At 41.0% G+C, this 21,921-nt stretch overlaps 1 protein-coding gene across 10 annotated transcripts in view; it reads left to right on the top strand.

Annotated features, from left to right (window-relative positions):
* The window catches only part of FAT1 (FAT atypical cadherin 1), a 126,987-nt gene that overhangs the window by 73,305 nt on the left and 31,761 nt on the right, over positions 1–21,921 (top strand). For 6 of the 10 annotated variants that reach the window (XR_014306629.1, XM_082715047.1, XM_082715044.1 and 3 more), the window contains exons 4-10: positions 5,303–5,364; positions 8,648–8,977; positions 9,328–9,538; positions 10,684–10,752; positions 11,712–11,851; positions 16,179–16,454; positions 16,580–16,790. Coding sequence is in view for 9 of the 10 variants with exons in the window: in XM_082715047.1 (XP_082571173.1) it covers positions 5,303–5,364; positions 8,648–8,977; positions 9,328–9,538; positions 10,684–10,752; positions 11,712–11,851; positions 16,179–16,454; positions 16,580–16,790 (1,299 nt within the window). In the remaining variant the exon portion in view is untranslated. The remainder of the gene's footprint in view (positions 1–5,302; positions 5,365–8,647; positions 8,978–9,327; positions 9,539–10,683; positions 10,753–11,711; positions 11,852–16,178; positions 16,455–16,579; positions 16,791–21,921) is intronic. The other 4 variants (XM_082715051.1, XM_082715048.1, XM_082715052.1 and 1 more) reach the window with 1 other exon arrangement.

The following is a 21,921-nucleotide window of genomic DNA, read 5'->3' as shown; positions in this document are numbered from 1 at the left end:
GTTGGGGGGCTGTCATAGTGGACAGTACACATTGAAGCATTTATCACAGAAAGTTCTGCTGGACACGTGTTTTTCTACAATGTATGTTGCTATAGTTCGTGCACTATTATAAAATGAGCAAAAGGATGCAAAAGCCAAAACAGTTGCAGGGGTTAGAGGAAAACAATCAGAGTAATGGGAAATGTGAATTAGGTGAGTAGACTTTCCTCCCCCTTCCTTGGCCTTTCCCCTTCCTCTGCTTATTCTCAAGTAGAGTAATTGGAAAATGGTTCAAAGTAAATTTCCTGCCAAGCAAGGTGAACTCAAGGCCATACTTCTTTGCCTCTGAAACCAAGACTCTTCCCTCCCACCACCCCATTTTGTTTCTCTAAAAACTCCTATTACTGATCACCAGTATTTGCTCTCTCATTGTGGTTGGACCTTAATCCTATTCAGAATTTTTTCCCCCTCCTTCTCTGGCTGTTGTCTAGTTATATCCGCAGCCCTGACGTTTCAGACCATTTTTTAATAGACCCAGATAGATCTTTCAGTCCCTCTCCACATTTCTCTCATTCTTACTGTAGACTTCAGACTCTGATGCCCCGGGAGTATTGAACTTCCAACTCCCCATCTTGTTGAAAGACCTTGAGTAAGCAATTTCATCTCTCTGAGCCTGTAAAAGTGTTAGAATTTACTTTTTATGATACAGGTACCACCATTTATATACATCAGGATTAAATGAGGTAATGGACTTAAATCTCCAGCACAATACGTTGGCATGTAGTAAGTCAGGTAACAATTGGAGATGAGGTCATTGGATGCATGATTTGGCTCTTGCTGTGTAGCAAACTGTCCCAGAAATTTAGTGGCTTGAAAACAAGCACATTGAGTGGAGGATTCTGCTTGGTGGTTCTGGTTTCTCCAGGCTTGATGGATCTTTCATGCAATGGTGGTCCCCTGGCTGGCTGGCGCTGGGGCTGGTGGGTCCTGGGTGGCCTCACTTGCATGTTGGGCAACGCGCTGGTCGTCTGCCGAAACAGTAGATGGCTAGACGATAGGTGTCTCATCATCCTGCCAAGTTCAAGCTTTCTTGGAATACAGAGCTCTCCCCCTGTGTTCTGTATGAACCCTCCACTCTAGTCTAACTTCCATATTGTTTCCTGAATGTGGCCTTTGCATTCACCCTTGTTTCTTGGAAACAAGACTCTGTCTTACGCATGTCTGCGTTCTTAGAGCAGTGCGCAGAACACTTGACAGGACACCGAAACACAGCCCCGCCGTTGCGTACTGTCTCCCGCAGTCCTCACCTGCTGATCCTCTGATGCTCGCTTTTCTGTGCTACCTGCTTTGCCGCGTCCGTTTGATCTCTTTGGGAAGTTTGGAGGTAGTTTTTGGTATTGATGTAAAGGAATGTCAAAGAGTAAAGTTTTATAGGGAAACAGTTAATCTAACATTCTTTTCTTACAAGGATTCTCCTCTAAATTCTAATACGGCCTTGGAAAGCTATGAAGAGGTTTTTTTGTGTGTTGTTGTTTTTTTCAAGATTTTATTTATTTATTTGACAGACAGAGATCACAAGTAGGCAGAGAGGCAGGAAGAGAGAGAGGAGGAAGCAGGCTCCCCACTGAGCAGAGAGCCGGATGTGGGGCCTGATTCCAGGACCCTGGGATCATGACCTGAGCTGAAGGCAGAGGCTTTAACCCACTGAGCCACCCAGGTGCCCCTATGAAGAGTTTTTTTTAATGATCCTCAAACACAGGAAATGTTGGTTTCTTAGTTTTACCTACATATGTGGGGTAAATTGGTAGCTGCTACTGGGTGAGAATGTAATGTAGTTGCTACCTCAGTTCGCCTTTATTTATAATAGTATTGGTCTGCATAGTGAGGTGTTTTTCTATGCCAAGGAGAGAAACTTTCTTTCATTTCCATTTTTAATTTAATAGTGCTGTGCAGAAAAGATAAGGCACAGAATTACAAAAGGCAAGCACCTACATAAACTTCTTGCTTTTGTCCACTCTGTTTTACTTTCTCACTTGCTTTTTTGACCTACTAAATGAATAATGATGAACTCTTGCTGGTGTGTGTGTGTGTGTGTGTGTGTGTGGTGTTAAACTGTATGTAAGTCACAGTTCAGAGTTTGTGGAGACTTGAAATAGCAAAGTGCAGGAAATTATGCAGCATAGGGTGATGGGGAGGAAAAGAAATCCCACACACTCTCATCTGAGCCTCGGGAAAACTGAGCTCTAATCCCGGCTCTGATAATGAGTTGCTGGTGGCCTTGAGACAGTTTCACTTCTCTTTGACTCAGGCAGCTGAGCTCAATAATCTTGAAGATTTCTCTCTAGCTCTGAGGTATCCTGCTGTTTCTATAATCCGTGCTGTTTCTGTTAAATATATGTCCTCCTGGGATTTTGTAATAAACATTACAGATGAGCACAACTGTTTAAAATGAAAGAAATGGATATACTTATTAGGCTATTTAATACATACAGGGTTAATAATACGTCCTGGGTATGTAGGAAAAGTACACTTTGGGTCCATCTTTTGACACAGGTGTTTGTCAAGTAGGCCAGGCAGCAGGATTGGCAGGACTGAGAGGTACCGGATTCCGGGGGCAGTGAGCGTGAGGAGATGGATAAGGAGTTCCACCGCCGAGTCGGTGTGGTCAGACCACGGTGGATTTGGGTAGCTCCGGGTTTTCTCCACTGCTCTAAGGTAAAGGGTACCTCCTGGGACTATCTGCAATTTTCCTCACCTTGTCCTGCTTCATTAGGAAACTGTTTTCTGGTCAGGGTTCATCTTGTATGCAAATTCCACAAGAAGCATGAATTTTCCCCTTCACTTAGGGGGCGCAGCACCTCTTGCCACCATCCCACTCCCCAAGCGCAGCCCCCCCACCGCACCCCAGGTGGGTGGTATTAGGAAAAGAAAGCACTGAGGCACTTTTGGTAGGATTTATTTCGGCAGGAGTGCTGTGAATCTAGAAAGAAAGGTCATCTTGTCAGTCTGAAATGTCTTGTTTTCATGAGCAATTTTATATGGAACTTAACTTCCAGTTGCCACACAAGGCCGGTGGCTCCCGTACCGGTTAGCTCGGGTCTAGATCTGCTGCTCACCTGCACTTGGGACCTGTGTCTCTCCGTGTCCGCCACTGTCCCAGGGCCCGCCTGGCACACCGTCTCCAGATGCATGATAAGTGGTCTTCTGCTGGCACGCGTATAAGCCTTGAATGTGTGTCATTATTTCCAGGTGTAGTTTAGGCATCTGTGTCACTCAGATACCTATTTTTAATGCCGCTGTTTTCTGGGTTTAAAGAATTCTTGTGTTCACACATTTACGTATTTTTTTAGGCCAACGGAAGTAGAGCAGGATAACCAAGATGGACAAGGAGGGCAGAGTCTCTTGTCCTCTTGAAGACCGTGAGATGAGTGCCTGTAGTCCTGGGGGGTGTGTTATGGTGGAGCAAACCTCAGAGCCCTGAACTCCGCAGCAGGACGCCAGGCTGTACCTGTCAGGGCAGGCATCAGAAGTGGTGTCCAAGCTAAGAGGCGAAGGACTGGCTAGCAGTGACCAGGCTAAGAAAATGTGTAGAAGGAACATTAGAATTCATTGTACTCGAATGAAATTAATGTTCCATTTGCTTTAACAAAGGAGAATTAATTTGAAACGTGGAGAGTGCAAGTAACCTAGGTTTGCTTTTTGTCTTTGTTGAGTTAGTAGCAGGGAGGCAGGCACATCCGTTGTGAGCTGTCTGGTGTGCTGTAAGGAAACTGGACAGTCGCGAATGTTATTTGCTAACGGAGTTATTTATTTGCTATGGAAGCTTATTTGCTAACAGATATTCGTGCAAGGAATGATTATGTTCTATGGAAGTAGGACACTCTTCTGCTGTGACCATGCTAAGGTGTTGCCCTTGCAGTGTCACCACTGATAACAACTTTCTGAAGGGCACACTAGGGCAGTTAGATGGGACTAATCACAGTGATTTCCTGTCCTTCTTGAACTATGTAAAATTACAATCAGAAACTGTAGACTTTTGATACGAAAAAAGAGGGATTAATTTTAAAAGGTTTTTACTAATGAAAATCAAACCCCTGCCACATTAAGCAGTGTTTTCACACCATTAAGCATTCTAAAGCATTTCCTGGAACCCCTTTTAATCTAGAAGTATGGTTTGGGAACCCCCCCCCCCCCCCGATTCTGGTCTACAATATAGTCTTTTGTTCTTATTAACAAGAGCGCATTGCTTCGTTGAATTGTGGGGAAGATAATGTTGATTGAGATCCTTCCTAACTATTTGAGAAAAAAAAAAACCTTCAAATTACATGAAATTTACAAATCTTACAAATTTTAGAGAAGCATTTCGAATAGCCTTTAATTGGTAGTTGTGTGAAATTAGTTAGGTTAATAGGGGAAAATCAATTATAGCAATAAAGTCTGTTCTTAAATATAAATTATTTGAAGTATTTCCTTGTGGTGGGTGGGGGCACACAAAAAGCTGGGCAGGAGAAGGGTCCTTGCAGTTGTCTTGCTATGTAAGGTTTCACCTGAGCTTCAGATCGACATCAGAGTCATTCAGCACAGGCTGCAGCAGATATTTTAGCAGTTGGGAATTTTGTGTTTGGTGAAGTACAGAATATATTTAATCAGTTTTAATGGTCTTCCACGATCCAATGTGTGTTGACAGTTCAGCCAACTTTGATTAAAGTTCTAGAGAGAGATTGAAACTATAGATTTTCTAGTTTGATAGAAAGATCAAAGAAACAAAGAATATAGGGTTTCTTTGAGGATCACTTATGTTTTTTCTTTCACTGGAAATTGATACTTGAACAGTATTTCCTGGAAAATTACATTACTTTTATAACCGTTCTTCACTTCTGAGGGTAAATGATTTAAAGATAATAAATCGTAGTCAACATTAGATTTTCTAGTGGTCCTATTTAATACAGTTATGGAAGATTTTTCTGTTAGTTCTTAATCATCACTGCAGCAGTTAGAGGAGTTTGAAATCCTGGGTAACTTCATCTTAGTTTTTAAAAATCTCTACTGACAAAATGTTTATTCAAACCACTGAACAAACAAAAAAATGTAACTGATTTCAATTTTGCCATTTTCTTCATCCTCTGTCATTTATCCGCTGTTGAAGAATCATTAAAATGAGAAAGTATATTGTTTGTAAATAAAATAATTGAACCTGGATTAATCATTTTTTTCCCTTGGGAATCCAAAGATTTGCTCAGACTTATACTCAGTGTGGTTTCAATGACAGTATTTTGTAATTGGTTTTATCCATAAGGATTAATGAACTGTTTTCATTTGATAGGTCTTATCACAACGACATCAAGGAAACTAGACCGAGAGCAGCAAGATGAACATATATTAGAAGTAAGCATTTCTTTATTTTAATTATTTAAGAGATTTGGAAATATGGGAAAGCATTCTTGTTCACATTAATATTCATAAGTGTTATGATTTTGTTGTATTAGCTTCTGGTCATTACTAAAAGAAAAGGGGAAAGGAAACATTTTTTAGTGTAGTTCATGTCCCCTTAAATCCGTCTCTCCCCAAAACAAGATCACTGTGTAAGTTCTTTTCTAATTTTTGTGCGTACATATAGAGCAAACAAACTGGAAACAATAGTATTTACATTGCCTTTTCATTTACATAAGACATACTTTTTCTTTATGCCTTCTACATCTTTTTCCTTAGTATTCTGTTTCCAGGATATTTATATGATATTAATTGATCTCATTCAACTGTGGTTTGTTTCTGGTTTTTGTGTTGTTCTCAAATAATTGCATTGTTTTTGCATTTTAAACTGAACTGGAGAAAGTTTTGTGATTTTTAAACATTTCTGAAATAAAAGATTAAAGACTGATGTGTGCTTTTCTAAAATGATCTCTTCTGACAGGCTTCTTGTTTTCATGGGTAATTTAAAATGTCTAGTCCCTGAAAGACACGCGGCTTGTCCTACACTGGCGTGCTGGTGGATGGTAGGCACCTTGCAGGAGCAGGGATAGGAGGAGGAAGGTAGAGGGTCATGTGGAGGTGAGGCCACAGGCGATTGCTGGGTGCCAGGGCCTCTAGGTCAGGAAGAAGCTGAGAAGGGGCAGTTGGGAGAGTTTCTCTTGGAGAGGAAAACTGAGCAGAGCGGACACGTAACCTCTGCTGACTTTCTACCACACGTAGAAAGGTTTCTACCACACGTAGAGGTTTCGTATGGTAACCACTACCACACGTTAAAGCCAATGTTGGTCATTGGAGCTGGGGAAGACTGAGTGCTTGTTGACCTGTGAGATACCCACACGAGTCCTCCATTCTTCCAGTGCGCGTGCTTGGGAAAGGCCTGAACGGTGGTTGATTGTTTTTATTAATACTCATGTCTCCCATTTTATATTATCGCTATTCATAATGCTGCCTGCTTAATTTCATTTTATCCTTGCCCAAATTTCTTTGTCAGGAAAATACTTTTTATAGCTCTGTAGTGTGTGTGTGTGCTTGTGAATATCCTGTCTAGAAAATGTGGTTTCACAGCCACCATTACAGTTAGTAATTATTATTGTTATTTTTTTAAGATTTTAAATTTATTTTGAGAGCAAGAGCGGGAGGGACAGAGCATGTGAACAGTGGGAGGGGTGGAGGGAGAGAGAATCTTCAAGCAGACTCCCTGCTGAGCCCCGACCCCCACATGGAGCTCAATCCCAGGACCCCCAGATCGTGACCGGAGCTGAAATCAGGAGTGGGATGCCTAACTGACTGCGCTCCCAGATCTCCCTATAGTTCGTAAATCTCTTCATGTGTTACATCTGAGTGTTAGTCTTAGGTCGTACAGTTCCCTTAAATTCATTTTCCTTCTGTTAGATCAGAGTTCAGAATTTTGATTCAGTCCCTACAGTGTTTGAGAATGAGACTGTGGTTCCCTAAGAAAGGAAGCAGGTGGCCTGCTTTCCAGGGTGGCAGGTCCCAGGCATTCACATCTTGCTGCGGCCGCACCCTGGTTAGAACTACAGTGGACACCTGTCTGCCGTGTCCCTCCCTCCAAAGCCACCTTTTTATAGTAAAGTCCAAGGCTGGATGGGAACAAGTACAAGATACTTAGGACTTCGTAGATAATATGAAGATGTTGATGGGAAATAAGCCTTTGTAATGGTTTGTGACCTACATACCTTGTATGTTTTCTGTAATCCTTTTTGGTGGTGGATTTGAGGGCCAACACTGGCATTGATTTGACGGTCTTAAAGAAGAGGTTTTTTTTTTCCCTATCCCATGTTAAAAAACTGTGTTACTGGCTTTTTTTTTTTTTTTTTTAAGATTTTATTTATTTATTTGACAGAGAGAGATCACAAGTAGGCAGAGAGGCAGGCAGAGAGAGAGAGGAGGAAGCAGGCTCCCTGCTGAGCAGAGAGCCTGATGTGGGACTCGATCCCAGGACCCTGAGATCATGACCTGAGCCGAAGGCAGTGGCTTAACCCACTGAGCCACCCAGGCACCCCATGTTACTGGCTTTTGATTATTAAACCCAGCCTTAACATTTTGGTATGATTACCACAAACATAGTGCCCACTTATATTTCTCTTTGATTTTTTTCTTGTCCCTAAAGACCATATGAGAACTGATCAAAAGGGAGTGTTTTGAGAGATTAAAATTAATAGTAAGTGTATATTTTGTTTTATTTTTAGAGTGTGGGATTGTAAATCATGTACTTTAAGCAACTCCTTAAATATTCTTGGCAAGTACCATTAGGATATATTTACGCTTCTATAAACAACAGGATTTATATTCACCAAGCTTTTTAAAAACCTAACAAAACAGTTCCACAGAAAACTTCAGTATACTTTAATATTTTTAGTATTTCAACCATTATTTTTGGAGGATGTGGTGAGAGAAAAATAGCTATTCCTAAGGCCATTGCTTTTAATGTCCACAGCAAAGTAAAAGTGGACATTTGGTTCGGGGGGAAAAGACTCCGATTTCTGTTCCTCAGCTGAGTACATGAATAATGAGAATGACCATTACTTCACATTGTTCTTACTGAAAATCTTACTTAATAAGTGGAAATTTTTATATCTGCTGTTCCTAAACGTGGAGGACTTCTGAACGAGAAAAGAGTCAGAACAAAATGATGACAGCTAGTATTAAAAGGCATGCTCCTTCACATATATTTTAAATTGAAGATTTAGCTTGCTTTATTGTTGAGGCCTAAAAATGAAGGTTTTTAATGCAATATGTGGAGATTTGATTTTTAAGTGCATGGAGTGTATGTTATTTGTCACTGGACTCTATTTAAAAGCAAAATCTTCATGTATCTTTTCTTGGCATAAAAATAAGTTGTTTTTTTTTTTTTTTTTTTTAAAATAAGCTCTTTTTGATAGCTTCCCATTTTGGCAACATTCATGTTATAGGTGCGGTAGTGCAGGGAGAGGTGGTGTGGGGAGGAAAGAGCCTATTACTGGGCCCTTGTCGCTCCCCCATCCCTGTTTGGAACAGGACACATCATCATCTTGCCTCCTCACGGGCTCTTGTCAAAGGAGAGAACATGGTGTGCATCATAGTGTGTGTGAACTCTGCAGGTCTGTGCAAATGTGGCTTATCATTAATTAGGAAGAGAGTCACTTTTTATATAGTTATATTTAAAAACATTTGTTGATCTGTTACCTTTCAAAAACAGGTTACTGTGACTGACAACGGTATTCCCCCCAAATCCACTATTGCAAGAGTGATTGTGAAAATCCTTGATGAAAATGATAACAAACCTCAGTTCCTGCAGAAGTTCTACAAAATCAGGCTCCCAGAGCGGGAAAGACCAGAACGAGAAAGAAATGCCAAGCGGGAGCCCATCTATCGTGTTATAGCGACAGACAAAGATGAAGGTCCCAATGCGGAAATCTCTTACAGCATTGAAGATGGAAATGAACATGGCAAATTTTTTATTGAGCCCAAAACCGGAGTGGTTTCATCCAAGAAGTTTTCTGGAGCTGGAGAATATGATATTCTTTCAGTAAGTTAGGATCTCATCTTTGAATTTCTCACATAACTTTGGTTCATCTGGTCTTAATGTCACTTCTCTGAAAACTTTCTCTCTCTTCAAGAAGGGGCCTCAGTGTGTGTGTCCAGTTGGGAAATCTTGCTTCGGGTTTCCATTATCAGCCATCACTCCAGTTACTATGTATGTTGAGTGTGGCATGAAGAGGTCACTCTTTTGGATCAAGGCTTATACACGGGGAATATGCAAATACAGAAACGAAGTGTTTGAAATTGGCTCAGTTTGAGACCAAACCAGTCTGTGCTTCGGTTGTGGGATGTAACTTCTAATTTGCTCCCTCCGTCCCCTCTGCTTATATTTTATAGATTAAGGCAGTTGATAATGGTCGCCCCCAAAAGTCATCAACCACTCGACTCCATATTGAATGGATCTCCAAACCCAAGCCATCAGTGGAGCCAATTTCATTTGAAGAACCATTTTTTTCCTTCACTGTCATGGAAAGCGATCCAGTGGCTCACATGATTGGCGTGATCTCTGTGGAGCCTCCTGGCACGCCTCTTTGGTTTGACATCATTGGTGAGTCTTCCTCAGAGTTTTTTTGTCCCTGCATAGGTTACACTGAGGAGAACCTATCTTTGGTTTTCTGATTTTTGTATATATCTCTGGATTTAAAATTATTAAGTGAGACTTAGAAGTGGAGAATTTGTCTTAAATTGTAGTATTTTGATCACAAAAGGTTTTATAACACCTAGCCGTGTTCTGAACTTGTTTAAAATTGCTGCCATGCATGTACCATACCCTTAATGTTAAAATAAGGTTTTCAGAAGTGCATGAAGGAGTTAGAAACCTGAATGTTGTGGTCCAAAAGCACAACTTTTTAATTTTCCTTCTTGTTACATAACATATGGCACATTGCTATTTTTAGCGAATATGGTTTGAATGCTTAAAATAACTGTGACTGTCACATGTCAGTATTTATAGGGAATAATGTTAACAAATTTAATTGTATAACTTAAAAATGAGAATGCCATCTGTGGCCTTCTGTGTTTTATTTACCACATTTTGGGAATGTGGGAAGCAGGGTTCAGGAGGTTCATTGACCCTAAAATAAAGGTTATATGCCTATTTGAGTTTTTTGTTTTTCATTTAATTGAGTTTAGACAGAGAACGTGTTCCCTTACTCTCTTGTACATAGGAAAGAAATTCACCTTAAACTTTGACATCTTTGTTTTTTCAATGGTATTTCCTCATGTGCTATTAATCATCAGGATCTTGAAAAGCATAAGTATGGGTTGTGACTCCTCTCCAGTTGGTCCCGCAGATCCCTGCTTCCCTCTTTCAGCCCATAGCCACCCTCCCACGAAATGTCGTGTCAGCATGTGAGGCGGCTGCGACGTGGGCGGCGCGGGCTTCACCTCTTCATTTCCCTCAGCACGCGGTTCGGCTGCGTCCCCAGCTCCGGGCGTTGTATGAAATCGTTGAGGTCATCCACACCTCCAAAACCCTCACTTTCAGTTTTAAAGAAGAAACATGATTTTCACAGTGAACTACAATCAGAGTCGTTTGTTGGCTCCCTGTTAACTCCTGTCACACTTCCAGATGAGCCAGGCCCTGACTGGGCTGTGTGTGACGCTGGCCGCCGTTGGAACTGGTCTGATTGACGCTCTTCCTTGTTCTGTGCTTGCCTTCCATGCTTGCTTGCTTCTTTGTGGCTGTGCCAGGAGACACACTCGCTAGAGAAGTGTTTTCCATCTTTCAGATGACTTGTGACCCGAACTGTACAGCAGAAGGTATCTGCTGAGATCCCATAATTTGCCTTAGATTATGGGATCTAAAAGAAAAGCATCGGTTTTTAAAACCTTTTTTATTTCTAGTGACTGTTTTCCATTGCCCCGTGTTTTCATGGCGCGCCCATGGTCACCCATTCCAGTTGCACACATCATGCTGACTTCTAAGACATCCCAAAATCATCCTTAGTTTTAGATTTCACTGAAGTTTTTTGGTTTGTTTTAATGTGCGTGTCATTTTACTTTTTGGTAAGATTTAGTAGTAGAACCTCATCGTGACATTAAGACTATATTTTCATTCCATATCACTTCATTGATAAGAGTATCTCCGGTTCAGTGGATGTGGGAAGAGTTCTACCTAGAACGTAACTGGGAATGCATTTGATGTCAGCAGCACAGAAACTTGATTCATTAAGCTTTGTGTTTGGCAACAATGAGGAAAATGTCTTTTTAAGTGTATAAGAGGCAGAACTAATTGATGTTAACTGCCATGATTTTTCTCAGAGTTAACATTTGTTTTTAATAGTTCACTTTTTAGGGCAGTGTGCTTCAGGCATCACGAATCTTTTTTGAGTAATTAAGCATTTGAATGGCTGACTCTGTTCAGTAAAGGATGTTTGATATATAGCTACTGGGTTATATAAATTAAAGACCTATCCAGAATCCCCGAAAAAGCGAATGGAAAGTAACTCATTGGCAACATTAGCAGTGTTTTTCTGCCTTCAGAGTTGCTTTCTTGCTTTCCTCTCAGTAGCTTCCCTTGACAGTTCGGGCTCAAGTTTGCGTTAGTAGGCACTGTCTTTTTAATTGGCCCTTTTCTTGTCTTCCAAAATGAAGGCTTCTTGGGATCACCTTGAGCAGTATATCAGAAGTGGGGTTTTTTCCCCCCTCTGTCATGAAGAATTAGCCACAAAAGAAGTGAGAGGTTTTCATACTTTTCTGTATGTCCTAACTTAAACTAGGTGGCAACTACGACAGCCACTTTGATGTGGACAAGGGCACTGGGACCATCATTGTTGCCAAACCTCTTGATGCGGAACAGAAATCAAGCTATAACCTCACAGTTGAAGCTACAGACGGAACCACCGCTATCCTCACGCAGGTAAGTGAATCACTGATGATGCGTTCGTCAGAGGTGGGCTGCTAATGACCTTCTGATTTTAGGGTGCGCAGGCCACGTGATTCTGTTCTCTAAGACTCCCAAGTACAGCTACCGTATTGATAGGGCTTACATAGATGCACACCAAGGATTTGTATTTAGGGAAAGAAAATGTAGGTTTGGACTGTAATTAACCAGTTTTGGAAATTCTGAAAGAAGACTTAGAAACAACTACCCACTTTTGATTATCATGATCTTTCAATTTTATACTGACTTTTGAACAGCATTAGTATAAATTGTATCGCTCTTGAGGATGAATGTGTCCAAGTCCTTTTCGTTAAAGCTCATTAAAGTGATTAATCATGTTCTAAATCACTTTTTAAATTCTTTCCCCTTTTGGCTATTTTAACGAGGGTTGTATAAAATGGTTGATAGAATTGTTCTTGTAATCACTTTAACATCTTTATTTGTTCCTACGTGGTGATTTAAGAGATGGCCAGATTATTGGGATTTCAAATTTAAAGATTTTTTATTTTATTTATTTGACAGAGAGAGATCACAAGTAGGCAGAGAGGCGGGCAGAGAGAGAGAGAGCAGAGAGCCCGATGCGGGACTTGATCCCAGGACCCTGAGATCATGACCTGAGCCGAAGGCAGCAGCTTAACCCACTGAGCCACCCAGGCGCCCTGGTTTTCAAATTTTAAATGTTAAAATCCTATACCTTAAATTCTCTTTGATTCTTAGTGTAGGCTCTGTGAGAATTTGTTGAACATTTGTTGTGGAAGGTATTGTTCAAGAAACTGAATACTGGGAAACAGTCCTAACCTCGTTGAGCTCACCTTAGGATGGTGGAAGCTAAGATTTACATGTATATCTGCTGTGTCCTAAAAGACAAAGGAAGAAATTAAATATTAGGAGAGAAAATGCTTCCGAATTCCAGTTTTTTATCTTTAGATGATACTAATTTAAATCTCAAATGAGAGAGATCGTCTGCTACATCATTTAGTTGCGCTGAAGAATAAAAGTCTGTGATGTATTTTTAATTAATAAATGAGTAGATGATTCAGAGCCAGTTATGAAAAAGACCTTCTTTCTCCACATGGTTGTGATTTTTAGTGTATTTAAAATTGACATATGTACCATGCTTTGGGGTCATTTTGAGATTGTTATGTAAAAGTTTTAGTACAGTATTAAAATTTCATTTCTGTCAGTAACCATTCTCATTATAGAAATTAAACTTTAGAGCATGAAAATGAGAATAAAAACATGGAGTTGTAATAAACTTAACAGGATGAATTTTGAAAGATTTAAAGAGTATAACTACGTGGACCAGTTCAAATAATCTACTAAGTGGAAATCCAGCAAAAGGAACTTAAGAAGCAGTAGCAGTGGCCGTCCGTGCCAACCATTCTCATTAATGAAGACGATCTATTTACCTGTAGCATTTATTGCTTGTGACATAAATGAATGAGTAGCAGTATGCCCCTTCCCAAATAATTGCAGTTTTTAGCAAGTACCATTAAAAACTTCATATGAAATGTGAAGTCGATTGACTAAAATTTCCTGTAAAACCCAGGAAATAAATTGCAGTCTTCCCAGCGACACAAATCTCTTAAGTTGTAGTGCTGCCTTTATACCTAAAAACTTCTTTTGAGTTATTTTCAGGGAGTCTTGATAATATCCTCATGATTTGCTGGCAGGAAAGGGGAGTCTGAGTCTCAAAGATATGGTCCCAGAGCCCAGACTCCCCTGTGAAGGTACAGGACCAAGGGGACAGGCAGTAATTAGGTTTCAGTTTCCACGTGGGCCCAGGACAGGGCTATCCAAACAGGGATGAGAACGGAGCAGCAAACGCACGTGGAGGGTGACACGGAGATGAGAACTGGATCGCTGAGGAACGGGAGGACAGGGTAGATTTGGGCTTGTAGGTAAAACTCTGGAAGCACCAGGGCGGACGTCGCTGCATGCAGGTCGGAGGTTTGGGGAGCACTGTCGCGTGGCCACGGTGCATCAGCAGCAGAGGGGAGGTGGGGGGTCCCAATGCTCTGCTGAAACAGCACTGCTCCTTGCGTTCCTGTCCTGCTGTTTGCTGTTTGGGATCTGACCAATATCCACTCAAGTTGCTTCACTTTACTCCTATCTCAAGATTACTTAACCAAATCCAGTTACGGCTTTTTTTTTCTTCTTTGAAATAGCTTTGCTTTTATGTTTCCTTCTGTTTCTCTTGAGCATCAGCATTATGCACAGGTCGATTGGTTTGAATGTTGGCTCTGCCTCTTACCCTGTCCCTGGGCAAGTGGCTGTAACCCTCTTGGCTTCCATTTGTCACCGGGAAAGGGACATAGTGATTTTGTCCTCACAAGGCCCTCTGAGGGGTAAGTGAGGTCGCAGCCGTGCTAGTGTGCACTTGCTGCTGGACACCTCAGTCCCCTCCCTGTCTCCATCCTCTGTCCCTGCGGTTCACCTGGCTGTGCCCACTACTGCAGGGGTCTGCTCAGTTGGGAAGAGGCGGTAAAGGTGAATTTCCTCTGATCAGCTGGTTAGGGCCTACGCGACCTGTAGCTCTCCAGCCTCTGCCTGCGAGTCCAGGCTCTGCACACTGGATGCCACCTTCTCCCCGCTCTTACCATCCCTTAGTTCCAAGTCCTTCTCTCTAGTGTCGAGGAGATAGGGTGTTTGATGCCACTTCTTGCCTTCCTGTCTCTGACCAAGGTCTCCCCCCCCCCAAGCCCCATCCTAGTAAATATTGATTACCAACCTAAGACCTATGCAAGCAAAGCCTTACCTTCTCCTTAAAAGCTTTCAGAATGTCCCTCGCCATCTCGGGACTCCTAAAGGCTTCCTTGATAACTCGCTTGGTAACATGTGCAGCCTGATTGTTCGCGGAGTGCGTACGACCTCACCGGCCGAGCCTGAGAGCTTCCCGAGGGCAGGGACTGCTGTACGTTCATTGTACTTGCTCCCTGGTAACGTGGGGGTGCGTGCTGTGTGGATAAGGGCTCTGTGAGTGTGCTTCCTTTGAATCGCTGTATCAGAATTGGTGGTTTTTACCTTCCTTGTTCCTACCGAGTTGTGACTAATTGACTTGAGAGCAGGAATCAACTACCTCTACCCAATACTCCATTAGAAAAGTACTATGTAAATGTACAGTGGAAATGAATATGTAATGATTAAACTTAGAGAAATTATAAAACCATCGCTTGTGGATCATCGTCGACCTTTAAAAACGGTCTGTGGTTTTAAATGTTTATGTAACTTCCACATAAAACCTTTCTTGGGTTTAGCAAATGCATTTAATATGTATATAAAGTGTAATGTTACAAATCCATCACTGATGTTGTCGTGTTTTATGAGAACGCTGGTATAATCGTCATGGAAAGACCTGCAGCTCATATGCCTGCACCGGGGTGGATAATAGCTTCACCTGTGCATTCCTGACACTGCGGCCTCCTGGGCCGTCAGGACTAGCAAACCTCTTTATTCCACACGTGCCAACGAAGCTCAGATTTCTTGTTTGTAACCATAAACCATCTTTGTAGTCAGTAGTGATTTTCACTATGCCTTATCTCCACACACATCTTTTCCGTCTGAAAATTAATCCTCTTAGCGTTAAAGTAAAAAAAAAAAAACATATTTTTTTAAATTCAGCTGAGTTTTTTTCAGTATTGGCTTTTTTCCCCCTTTAAGGTTGTTATTCTGTGTTGAGGTATTTAAGAGAGCTTATCTTTAGTGTATTTAAAGTGCTTTTAGGAAATGAATGGGTTTACTATTTATTTGTAGGTTTTGTGATTGTAAAAATGTAGTAAAGATTTTTAAAGCACATTTCTAATTTATTGGTAGGAATTTGGAGTCTCAATAATTAGAACAAGAAATTTGAATACGGTATTTAGTACCATAGTCCCCTCGTTTGCTTGGTAGCTGCAGATTCAGATCTGATAGAGGAAATTATCTTCTGTAAATCCTGCTGAAGTAAATTCTGTGTTATCCTGACATGAGTATTCTAGAAATCTCTCTCCTGTGGAGACCTGAGAGAAATGAAGTGTGCAGTCAGAAAGAAGCGTTTGAAGGATGTTACATTTGCCCTTCAAAGTTAGTTTCAAGAAATTAGAAAGGTCTTCATTATTTTACAGATCTGGGTAATATATCAATGGAAAATTTTAAAGATTTTTTTTATTCTAGATTTTTGTTTCTTTTATTTCTCATTGTTTCATTTGCTAAAAAAAAGGTTTTTTTTTTCAATGTGCATCTCATGTTTCCCCTTGATTCGGTAAATAATAAAATATCACAGTTAAGGATATTACTGTAATGTGAGTCTTTATGTCCTTAATAGGTATTCATCAAAGTAATAGATACAAATGACCACCGTCCTCAGTTTTCTACATCAAAGTATGAAGTTGTTATTCCTGAAGACACAGTGCCAGAAACAGAAATTTTGCAAATCAGTGCAATGGATAAGGATGAAAAAAACAAGCTGATTTATACTCTGCAGAGCAGCATTGATCCACTGAGTCTCAAGAAATTTCGTCTTGACCCTGCAACAGGCTCTCTCTCGACTTCTGAAACACTTGATCATGAAGCCATCCACCAGCACATTCTTACAGTCATGGTATGGCTTTCTGCTCATTCATTGGCCACCGTTTGTTTTCTGAAGGGTTTCACGTCTTTCCGAGTGATCTTGAATCAACGACCGGGAAACCTCCGACAGCACTGATAACCTATTGATTCTTTCAGGTGCGGGATCAAGATGTCCCTGTAAAGCGAAACTTTGCTCGGATTGTTGTTAATGTCAGCGACACAAACGACCACGCCCCCTGGTTCACGAGTTCCTCCTATGAAGGGCGGGTTTATGAATCAGCGGCTGTCGGCTCAGTTGTGTTGCAGGTTACAGCTCTGGACAAGGACAAAGGGAAGAATGCTGAAGTGCTGTATTCCATCGAATCAGGTATTTTTGGAGCACTCAGATTAAAAAGTACATTTATTTTCTAAAACTAGTTCTGTATGTAGAAACATTTGTGTATTGCCGTAAAAATTGCTTAAATTAATCTTTAGCTACCATTTTTCTTGTTAGGAGAAAGAAGACCTTTTTTTAAGCTTTTAACTCAATAGAAAGCAAAAAGTCTTACGTTAAATAAAAAGATTCACATTATTAGCATAGTTCAAGGCTCTGAGAAGTTCCAGAGTGAAGAAAGCTGTATTTGATTCAATTCGATATTTCCACAATTTTTTTTAACCATACAACATTTTCCTTTATAATACTTGTTAACTGTGAAACACTCTTAAGAAACCACTGGCTTCAGTGATTTCACTTTTAGTCAGAGCATTTTCTCTTGGGCATAGTAGGAATTTCCATGACAGAGTGCTGGGTGTCGTTCCTCCGCTGCCCCTTCCAGGGTTAGCTTTTCTGCCCCTTTCACCCTCCTGAATCTTTAACAGTTTGGTTTCCTTCATGGAATTGGGTTGTTATGTAGGCCCCCCAAAGTTGAGATGTTGAAAAGCGCAATAAGTCTTTTGGAGAGTTGGGCAAGGAAGGCCTTGAACATTTCTTCTTCATATGATCGGGCAAGAGATCCCGAGTCTTGCTGGTAGATACAAAGAGGATCAAAGTAAAATGTTTTGTTCTCTCTTCTCTTTTATGATGCTAGTCATAGTCTTTCCTCTCCTCATTCCATGGACTGATGAAGCCTGTTATCTGTGTCAAGTGCCGTGCTAGGAGTGGGATGTAGGTAGAGGCCATCATTGGTCCGCAGTTGTATATGTTCATGCAAAAAGGAAGCTTCTGATTGAAATAGGGATCTGCTTTAGAGCATATGATTTGTACAGTCAGAATTCATTTTGTTTGGGGACCTTCCCTACTCGTGCCACATGCAGTGAGTATGTGATGAAGGATCAAGAAGCCTCCTTCCATTTTTCCATGTTTCTCAAGGTAATCGTTAGTGCAAAGAATATAGTCTCTCTCATTCTTTTGTCTTTACAATGATTTTAGAATATTGTGCACTTAACTTGATTTGCATAAGTCCGTTCCTCTGCATATTTAAAAATTGTGCCTTTCCTACACATTAGAATTGGTAGAGGCATCAGTTCTAGGTCATATAGTCAAAACCTGAGCGTGAAGAGTAATTAAAAAAAAAAAAACAATCGATGTATTTTATGTGACTAAACTATTTTTATTTCTTAATACATTTGAAGCCTCATTTGTTTCACTGAAAACAACCAAATTTAGTCAATTACAAAATAAGATTTTCTATACTTCCCTGGGGTTCAGGATTCAAATGTAGTATAGTTAGCGCCTTGAACAAAGATGCAGGTTTTTCCACTTCTTTAGAAATTTAGCTGTTAAAAACAAAACAAAACAAAACAAAAACAGTGCATTCCATTTGTGCATGCCTGAACAGTTCAGCAAAATAATTTTCTCATAGACAAACCGCCTGGGTTTGTGTAGGAGAAAATGTTAAACTTTTCCCTTAGCTTTCACATAATTTTCAACAACTGGGTGGTTAAAATATGATTGTTGGTGCCTGACTGAAGGCATGTACATTCTTGAAATGCTTGTAATGACTGATGGGATTAGTAATTTGGTATTCCAAGAATGGAACTCTATCTCCCCTCAAAGAATAGATGATACCAAGGACCTATTTCAATACAGAATTTGGACTCCTAAGAAGATAATCTTTCTAGATTTGGTAATACAAAAAGCATTTGTAGGCAGTAGCTACCATTAAAATGCAGAAGCGTGTGTATGTGAATCTGTTGGAATAATAGGAAATGTAAAATGGTCGTACCTCCTTTCATTTAAGTTACTTATTATATTCACCTGCTTCTCATTGATGTCAGATTACATTTCGTAAAGTTCAAAAAACTAGTTATAGATTCAGGCTGTAACACTGCATGTTTAATTAGCAGCAATTTATTGAGCAAAGAGTTTGGTCTGATTAGGAGTCTTTAGGGAAAAGAATTAATTAAAGGAAATTTTCCGTAACAATTGACTTGTGTGTTTAGAGACAATCAGGGCCATACTCTGGATTGTTTGGTGTTTTCTTTTTTTTTTTTTTTTTTTAGGTAAATTATTGTAACTTCAAAACTGTCACAATGCCTAGAAATAAAAGACAGTCAGTAATTGAACTTAATAACTAGAATTGATTTCCTTCCCCAAAGTTAGGTTAAATATAATTGCAATAGAAACTGGAGGTTTCCTACTCGAGGCCGCCAGTGGTCAGGCAGGCAGCACTTTACTGAGCATCCGCAGCGTGTGCCCAGCGGGGAGAAATGGATTTTTGTGCACAGCTCTGACATGCCCTTTGGGGTGTATGTGTGTAGTACAGTCCTTGCTAATGAGTACAGATTCACGTTTGGATAATCGCCTTCTTCAAACAATAATCTAAGACTATTTAGAAATCACCAGTATCTTCAGCTAAAGTGAACGCCTAAGCCCCCAAGCTGGTGCAGACTCTGCTGCTTGTGCTAGGAGTTCCCTTACAAATACTGCGTGTGTGTCTCAGTATCTGATGTAGCTGTTACTAGGTCAGACAGGGGTCTGCGTAAGCCACTCAGCGGCCCTTCGTGTTCTGCCACAGGAACATGTTGCTTGCTCATCTGCAAACCCAAGGAGTTCTGCCACAGTGGAGATGTATGCAGGAGCTGTCTGCTAATTGACTGCCTGGGTTCCTGTTTAGCCTCTTGTTAAGATAATACTCCAGGTAGTAATGTTCCTGAATTTTACATGCTGGTAAAAATTTCTCAGGAATTTCCGATTAGTAGACCTTTTTTTTGTTAATACTTTCAACTGTAGTGCTTAATCTAACAAGTCGTTGCTGGAGATGATAGAAGTAAAACGCAGGAAAACAAAATCAGATAAAAATAGTGCCTTATCTTTCCATACAACAACTTCAACACTTACTGAGTATCTCCTATGTGTCAGGCATTTTTCTAAGCACAGATGATAAATAGTAAAACAAGCCATGCTTAAATGGGGACTTATGTCCTAGAGGGAGAATGAATAAGAAGGTTGCAATATGTGCTATAAAGAAAAGAAGAGGGTATGAGGGCAGAAACAGCCGTTCTGATTAGGGAGGTAAAGGGAGGCTTCACCATCGCATTCTCTGAGCAGAGGAACATTTGGGTAAAACCTGAATGAATGAATGAAGAAGCAATGAGAATAGGTAGGGAAGACAGTTCCAGAAAGGACCCCCCAAATACAGTCATGCTGCAGTGAGCATGTGCTTTCCCGGTTGAGGTGTGAGGAGCTAGCAAGGCCGGAGGGCAGCGAGTACTTTGTGCAGAAGATGGCAAGTTCTAATAACGCCACCAGCTTGCTTTAGCGCAGGTAGAATATGTATTTATTCCGCTCTGGAGGGCCTTGCGTGTTTGAAGCTTTAAGGTTTCACTGTATAAAATAAGAGAGGGATGAGACGGTTAAATGTAAACTGTGGTAGGTCGGCTGCTGTTAGTACAGACATAGGATAGCCTGAGGGGTGCAGGTGAAAACCATCGTCCACAGGTTTTCATGGTCACCCTACCAGTCCCAGGCCACCGGTCATGCTTTTGAAAGATGGGGTGATGCCCACGTAGGAGGAAAGAGGTCCTTGGAGTTTCGGTGACTGGCTAAAGCACAACGTGAGAATCTGGGATTGTTGATTCATAAATGCAGACAGGAAGAAATTAGAGGTCTGCGAGGTGTGGTAGAGGCAGTGTGACCCCATTTGTGCATGAGGGTTCAGCTTGGAACTTGGGGGCCTGAAGACAGCCTGGGCCTCTGCTGTGTTGCAGACGGCGGTGCCTAGACGCGGAGCCAGGCAGGCTTAATGAAAACCAGACTGGATCTGGCCTCAGAAAAGATGGTATCATGGATTTTGGGAAAACCTATTAAAAGAAGGAAATGAAGGCTACAGAGGAAGTGTTGACTAGTAGTGACGTGGGGAAAGGGGTGCTCGGTCAGTCTCCCGGTTTGCACATCACTCGGTAAGTTGTTCTGGCCTCTGAAGTGTACCCCGCACAGTTGCAAACCTAGAGGAAAACAAAACTTAAAAAAGCAGTTAAGGGGCAAGTCAGCTTTGTTGTGGGGAAGTGTAATAGTTCATTTGGGGAAAATAAATGCAGTTCTGTGGCTTGGATAATGGATTCTGGACCCTGGTGTGAAACAGAAAAGGCATGAAGTGTGGGTGGATGGATCGATCTGAGGACCCCACCGCACTGCCTGAATCTATCCAGAGATGTAAACTGCTAAACTTCAGTAAACTGCTGGTGTCTCCAGAAAGATCTCGGTGATGATACAAAACTGAGAACTGTTACGGAATTGCATTTGAAGCTAAATATATGTATACAGTATAGCTAGAAAAGGTTCAAAGAGAAGCAAGGAACACAGTCTGTTCTGGTGGGGGTGGGGGGGCGGTTTGTTCTCTCAGCACTACTGATACTTGGGAGCAAAAAATCCTTTCTTATGGGAGCTGTCCGTGCATTGTAGGATGTTTAACAGCATCCCTGGTCTCTACTCAGCGGGTGTTAGCAGCACACTCTAGGTAGTGATAACCAAAAATGTGTCTAGACATGGCTGCCTGTCCATCTAGGCGAGATCGCCCCCAGTAGAGAGAACCAGGGACACAGAGGGCAGATTCACGCGGAAAAGATTAAGAAGGGAGTAGGACTGAAATCTTTGAAGCCTCATAGTGGGGCAGATTATACACAAGGTAATTCATCAATTTCCTGAATATTTAAAATAAGGGACAACTCTCTTGAAGCTTGTTAAAGTTTTTCTTAGTGAATTGACGTCTTCCCTTTCATAATGAATAAGAATCTTGAGAACTTAGAGGAGATACATGCTGAAACCAGAAGTATGTTCCAAAGGGTTTTTTGGGGACTGATGGAAAATTCTTACCTTACCTTACAAAAGGATAACCATACATTCCACAACAAGTATCTGGCTCAACCAATAGCAAGTTGAGTTCTGGCTTTAGGTTATAGAGTAATCTTTCTTCTGTTTCTTGCTTTTCATACTTTATGGACAAAACTCAGAAAAATCTACTGTATTATAGGTGGCTAAAAATGAAATGAGTTCCATTCAAATATTGATAACTCCTGAA

This window comes from Mustela nivalis (genome assembly GCF_964662115.1).
Source record: "Mustela nivalis genome assembly, chromosome: 20".
Taxonomy (NCBI): Eukaryota; Metazoa; Chordata; class Mammalia; order Carnivora; family Mustelidae; genus Mustela; species Mustela nivalis.
Note: the sequence above shows the minus strand (reverse complement) of the source record. Positions and strands in the feature narration are given on the sequence as shown.